The sequence below is a fragment of the Peromyscus californicus genome, unplaced genomic scaffold, assembly GCF_007827085.1.
Source record: "Peromyscus californicus insignis strain IS unplaced genomic scaffold, ASM782708v3 Scaffold_7__1_contigs__length_154581171, whole genome shotgun sequence".
Classification (NCBI taxonomy): domain Eukaryota; kingdom Metazoa; phylum Chordata; class Mammalia; order Rodentia; family Cricetidae; genus Peromyscus; species Peromyscus californicus.
Window position 1 is genome coordinate 129,014,592 of NW_026294595.1, and position 6,260 is coordinate 129,020,851.

Here is a 6,260-nt window from a genome sequence, read left to right on the forward strand (position 1 = left end):
CGGCAGATTCAGTGGCTTTTCAAACTTCAGTGAGGGGCAGTACATCGCTCTTCTCGTCTGTTTCAGGTTGTCTTGTCCAGTGGTTTTCAACCTTCTAATGCTGTGATCCTTTAATACAACATGTATTTAATACCACGTGTGGTGACCCCAACCATAAAATCATTTTCACTGCTACTTCATAACTGTAACTTTGCTACTGTTCTGAATTGTATGGTAAATATCTGATAAGAGACCCTCAATGGGGTCGTGACCTGCAGGTTGAGAGCCTTTATCCTCTTCCTCTGGCTCGGGGAGTTGGCTTTTCTGCGGTGCTGGGGGTTGAACCTAGGATTGAACTGTGTCCCCAGCCCTAACCAATTTAAATGTTCCCTTTCAAAGACCTACTTATGCTGGGTATGATGGCGCACGCCTTTAATCCCAGCACTTGGGAAGAGAAGTCAGGTGGATCTCTTGAGTTTGAGGACAGCCTGGTCTACAGAGAGAGTTCCAGGATAGCCAGAGCTACACAGAGAAACTCTGTCTCAAAAAACCAAAAGACCTAATTATTTTGAGGCCAAACCATTGTTATTGGCAAGTGGTTCTTAGAACAGATGCCTAGGCTAATAGTCAGGTGTCTTCAACCATCAGACATTAGGCACAATGCTGTCATCTACAGAGTTCTCAGTGGAGAAGTACACAATTGAGTTACCAAAGGAAAAAAAAACAAAACAAAACAAAAAGGTAATTTTACAGTGTTTTAAGTAACTTTACAGTTTTGTGTTGGGTATTGATATATACCCTGTGGACATGTTGTAGGGTAGACAATTGAAGTGGAAGGACTGTGTTAACCTTTATGACTTACAAAGAAACCACCTCTGTAGTGGAGGTGATTGTGACCTGCACCTTTTGGGGATGGAACTGGTACACACCTCCTGGATGAAGGAGCATGCATGCATGAGTGCATGTACGTGCAGCTTCCCTGACCCAACCCAGTCCAGTCCAGCTGTTCCTTCTGCCTAAGCCTGCTGGGCTACCTTTCTGAGAATGTAAGGGGAAGGAGCCCGCATTTGAGTGGGGAGATGTAGTTTGGTCCTAGCTTTGCCACAGATTGGTCTTATTGAAATGCTTGCCTTTACTGGAACTCAGACAAAATGATCTCTCTCTACACAGGCTGAGAGCTAAGAGCAAATACCATTGATTTGACCAACTCCAGATTTGTTCATGGCAGGAACCCATCTTCAGTTGTGTTTATGTGGTTTCTGTTACAGAGAGTGCTGTATTAGCCATCAGTAGGCATGGGGCTCTCTGATTTTGTTCAGTTAATTTCCAGACAGAAAGTACTGGCTTGGAGAGCCAGAAACATCTTTATGCTGTCCTCTGTTCCCACTGTACTTTCAGAAGCATAACAATTTGCAGAACTGTTGGCTTTGTGGGACATAGCATTTTAACCAAACTGATCTAGTATTTGCTACAGTCATTTATTATTTTTGTCCTTTAGTTGGTGTGAAATGGCACCGGAATGGTGCTTTATAAAAATTAGAGCCGGCAGGGTTTTTTTGTGTGTGTGTGTGCTATCTGCTTTGCTAATATGCTAGGCTGTTCTGCGTGTTAGCCCATTTACTCCTCACAGTGAACCTAGCAGGGAAGCTGAGCCACTCACCTGTGTCTGTGAGCTGCAGTTTGATCCCAGAATGCATTCTTACTCTAGGAGCCTGTCCATACTTTGATTTTTGCAGCAGATGGGGTTGCCAGAGAATTTAAACTGTTTGTGTGTGTCTTCCCTGTCTGCATTGTGAGGTGTGTGAACTTTGTGCCTTTTCTTAGAAAACTGAATGTGCTCCTGGGAGACGTTAGTAGCCCTCTTACAGAGGGGGCAACAGCTGAGGTGCATGCAGTACACTTGGGAGAAGGGTTCCGAGTCCTCTCTGACATCACGCCATGCCAGGCACGCTCAAGTCTGCTTTCTTCCTTCCAGCGGCCCTGCAGGCTCTGAAGCGCAAGAAGAGGTATGAGAAGCAGCTGGCACAGATCGATGGCACCCTGTCAACCATCGAGTTCCAGCGGGAGGCCCTGGAGAATGCCAACACCAACACAGAGGTGCTCAAGAACATGGGCTATGCCGCCAAGGCCATGAAGGCTGCCCACGACAACATGTGCGTGCCACTGCTGGGGAGGGGACATCTGGAGGGAGGACGTTGCTGAGGCCGTGGTCTGGTTGTGGTTGACTCCCTCTTTGGAGTTTCTGAGTGGACGGTGGCCTGCTGCCTGTTTCCACGAGAGCTCGGGAGCAGAAAGAGAAGTGGTTTTGTTGCTCTTGCTTTGCCGGGTGCTAGGTTATCGTGATAGGCTTAGTTCCAAGTTGGGACAGTCCTTAGAAGGTCCTCTCAGCTGCCTCTGTTCATCAGACTGTGCGGAGATGGAAGCTGCCTGTGCTGAGCGGGGATGGGATTAGCCCATGCGCTTCCTGCCAGGGCTTTGAGTTTGTCCTTAGGTCTGCTTTGAGGGACCTGTTTGCCTCTCCCTGCCCTCAGGCTATGGCTGCCCTTGCTTTGCTTCTGCCCTCATCAGTCCTTCCCTCCCTGGGGATGGTTCTGTGCCAGTGGCCTGAGAACTAGATACTCAGCCTGGTTCCGGTTGTAAAGGGCAGGGTCTTTCCGTGAAAACACTCGGTTGTTGTAGTCCCTGACCCCTCAGCTGGCACTCGGGTACTTGGAGCCCTTGCTGCTTTGGCTGCTCAGCCATGTTCCAGCTCCTCAGGGTTGGCAGGATGCAGCCTGGCCTGCATTGTGCAGCAGCCGTGTCCTTCATTTACACACTGTCTGGAGCTGCGCTGCTGAGTGTTAACAGTCTCTGTAAACCACGTTGAAATATTTATTAGTGGGCTGGAAAAATTTGCCACTCTCTGCTCCAGAGACAAGAGGTGCAGGAACATTGCCCTCCCATGCATGAGGTGTGGGAGTGTGCCGTTCAGGTGAAATCCGAATCCCTTCATTTCTGCTTTCCCAGACATTTAGCACAACGGATAGCATGTATGTTTTGAAGTACACAGCCAGACCATCCTGAATAACTAACTGTGTGACACACAGTGTATAAAACACACGCATTTACCTTTCCTTTGGGACCTCATAGGTGTTTGAGTAGGGAAGGGCACGGCTGTGTTTTGTGGTTTGTGATTTTTACCTCCTCCTGTTTAGAGTTGCCTGGGGCTTGAAGAAGATGTCTTGGCACAGGAGTTAAGTCCTGTGGTCTCAAATCGGTTTATAAATCTGTTTATAAATGTGGGGGGGGGGGAATTGATTCCACCCGGTGCTAAGCCTGATTTCCTTCGGTGTTGTACTAAATGATGTCTGCTTGATTCTGTGATTGTCAATTTGACATTTATTTTGAGTGTGTGTGCCCATGCCTGGTGCATGTGGGAGTCAGAGGACAACTCTGTGGAGTTAGCTCTTTCCTTCCACCTCTGTGTGAGTTCGGGGCAAGGGCTCTGGTCACCAGGCTTGCACGAGCACCTCATTGGCTGAGCTTTCTCGCCAGCTCCTGACTCACTTTCGAAGGGAAGGAGGAAGGCAGTAATGACAGGCAGCTTCCTGAAGGAGAGCTACTGAGTGCAGAGAAGCAGAGGCCATGCAGCAGGCTCTCTGCTCCAGGCTCAGGCTGGTCTTCGCTAACGTGATAACCTGTTCCTTTCACTTCAAGGGACATTGATAAAGTGGACGAGTTAATGCAGGACATTGCTGACCAGCAGGAACTTGCAGAGGAGATTTCCACAGCCATTTCCAAACCTGTAGGCTTTGGGGAAGAGTTTGATGAGGTGAGTGGTTTCTTGAAGATCATGCGAGTCTCTCAGTGGCAAACTGGAGACTTGGATGTCAACAGGCACAGTGTGCACCTTCTTGGATTCTGGATTTTTTTTTTTTTTTAACTTTTAAAATGTATTTCATGGTTGGCATAGTGGCATATGCCTGTAATCCCCACACTCAAAAGGCAGAAGCCAACCTGGTCTACATAGAGTTCCAGGACAGCCAGAGTAACAATGAGACCCTGTCTCAAAAAAAGAGAAGAAAAAGAAAGAAAAGATCATTTTGATTTTACATTTAAGAGTGTTTGCTTGCATGTATATCTGTGCACCACTTGCACGCCTTGTTCTCCTGGAGGTCCAGAAGAGGGTGTGAGCACTCACTTGGCAGCTAGCAACAGTCTGTATCTCCAGTCCTAGGGGATCTGATGCCTTCTGTTGGACGTTGCGTGCACATGGTGCACAGACACAAATGCAGACAAAACACGCCTACACTTAAAATCACATCTCAAAAGAGCAAACAACAGTGCTGGGTTGATGGTGCAGGCTTGTAACCTAGCAACTTGCGAGTCGGGGCAGGAGAGCAAGAAGCCTGGACCATAGAGGGCAACACCAGAACCTGTCTCAAACCTTTAAAAAGGTGAAAAAGAGTCTGGGTGGTAGAGCACTTGCCTAGCGTACGCACGGTCTTGGGTTTAGTTCCCAGTACTTCCCCCTGCAAAGGAATGAAAAGATACAGTCCTTCTTCCCAAGAAGCTCATAGGTGGGACCCCAGATGCATACATGCACCTGTGACCTCCTCAGAAGAGTCACTGGGCTTCAAGGCTGCAGGGAGGCTCTCACCACACTTCCTTTTGCAGGACGAGCTCTTGGCAGAGTTGGAGGAACTTGAACAGGAGGAGCTAGACAAGAATTTGCTGGAGATCAGTGGGCCCGAAACAGTCCCGCTACCAAATGTCCCCTCTGTAGCCCTACCGTCCAAACCCGGTGAGTATGCCCACAGTTGGGACACACCCTGGCACCATGAGAAGGGGGTGATCTCATGGTCAGTTGACTTTGGTTTGGGTTCTGAGCCAAAGAGGGTGTGTTATGGTGACTATGATGCTGGTGTCATTTGCAGGACAGGATTAACCAAACCTCAGCACAGCTGACGTGGCTAGATAATTCGGGGGCAGTGGGGCTGTCTTATAGCGTCACCCCTGACTTCTCCCCACCGGATAAGCAGCCGCTGCTGCCACACAAGTTGTATCAACTACAGTGTCTCCAGACATTGCTACATGTCCCCTGTGGGGTTGGGAGTGGGAACTAACAGCTTCTGTTCTAGAATGGTTTTTCTTACCACCAAAAGGGGAAAGTTCTAGGCACTGTGCAGAGGTGTGAGAACTTAAGTCTTGCTCCATCTAGGACCCTGCGCTGTGTGCGCTCGGGAAGGAACCGGCTCGGCTGGTTTGGAGGCCTGTTTTGTAAAACCATCACTTCCTTGTCTGCATTTTCTCCTTCTTCCACACAAAGCTCCTAAAAAGGCAGAACTGCCCATCTGGAGTGGAGACAAGGGCCTGCCAGCAGGGTGTGAACAGGGTGTGACCCTCTCCCTCTGCCACAGTTAAGAGAGGCCCCTCGCTAGTCAGAGGCAGCCAGCGGCAGCCACCAAAGCATGGCTCCAGCAACTCCAAATGGGGTCAGCTTGGCAAGGATTGCATCTCTTGGAGGGATGGTCTTGCCTCTCTCCCCAACCCTGGGTGCTTCAGGACTGAGGGACTGACTCTCAGTGTAAGACAGCCCCTCCTGGTGTGGCTGCCCCTACGAGGGCTGAGGGCTGAGGGGAGTAGCGGTGTGCCTGGTTTCCTGAATTTGGGCGGCAGCCTGTGGGCCCAAGAGCAGCGCGCTGTAGGCCCCAGCCAGCTGCAGGATAGGGCTGTGTGCAGATGCAATGGAGCACAGCCCCAGCTCCCAGCCAGCCTTCAGAAATCGCCCTTTCTGTCTCCACAGTCAAGAAGAAGGAAGAGGAAGATGACGACATGAAGGAATTGGAGAACTGGGCCGGATCCATGTAACTGGTCCAGCATAGGCTGGGCCCGGACAGACTCTGGTGGCCTGTGCGACGGGCAGGCGCGTGCGTGCGCAGGGCAGGCAGGACGCGGTGCAGGCAGCCTCCATCGCTCAGCTCTCACCCAAAGCAGTAGCCGCATCACTGCCCACTCTCGCATAGCATGGTCTGTGCCCAGGGGCGGGCGGGGGGAGGGGTGGGCGGGAGGGAGGTGCCTGCTGTTTATAATGTTGAATTTCTGTAAAATAAACTGTATTTGCAAATCCAACATTGAGCTTCTGGACTACGCTAACTCCACTGCTGAATCCTCCGTGGAAAGGGTCGGCCACTTGCAGTTGAAATGATCCGGAACTGTAGCCTGTGTCCTTAAGTCAGCTGACTTGTCCCACATCTCTGTAAGATGCGTATGGTACTGGCAGAAAAGTCGTTTTTCAAAAG

At 50.1% G+C, this 6,260-nt stretch overlaps 1 protein-coding gene across 1 annotated transcript in view; it reads left to right on the forward strand.

The window, feature by feature from the left end:
• Window positions 1-6,012, forward strand: part of Chmp4b (charged multivesicular body protein 4B) — a 43,941-nt gene extending 37,929 nt beyond the window's left edge. The window contains exons 2-5 of the mRNA XM_052724509.1: window positions 1,955-2,132; window positions 3,676-3,790; window positions 4,636-4,762; window positions 5,765-6,012. Coding sequence (XP_052580469.1) covers window positions 1,955-2,132; window positions 3,676-3,790; window positions 4,636-4,762; window positions 5,765-5,829 — 485 coding nt within the window. The 3' untranslated portion in view covers window positions 5,830-6,012. The remainder of the gene's footprint in view (window positions 1-1,954; window positions 2,133-3,675; window positions 3,791-4,635; window positions 4,763-5,764) is intronic.
• The last annotated feature ends 248 nt before the right edge of the window (window positions 6,013-6,260 follow it).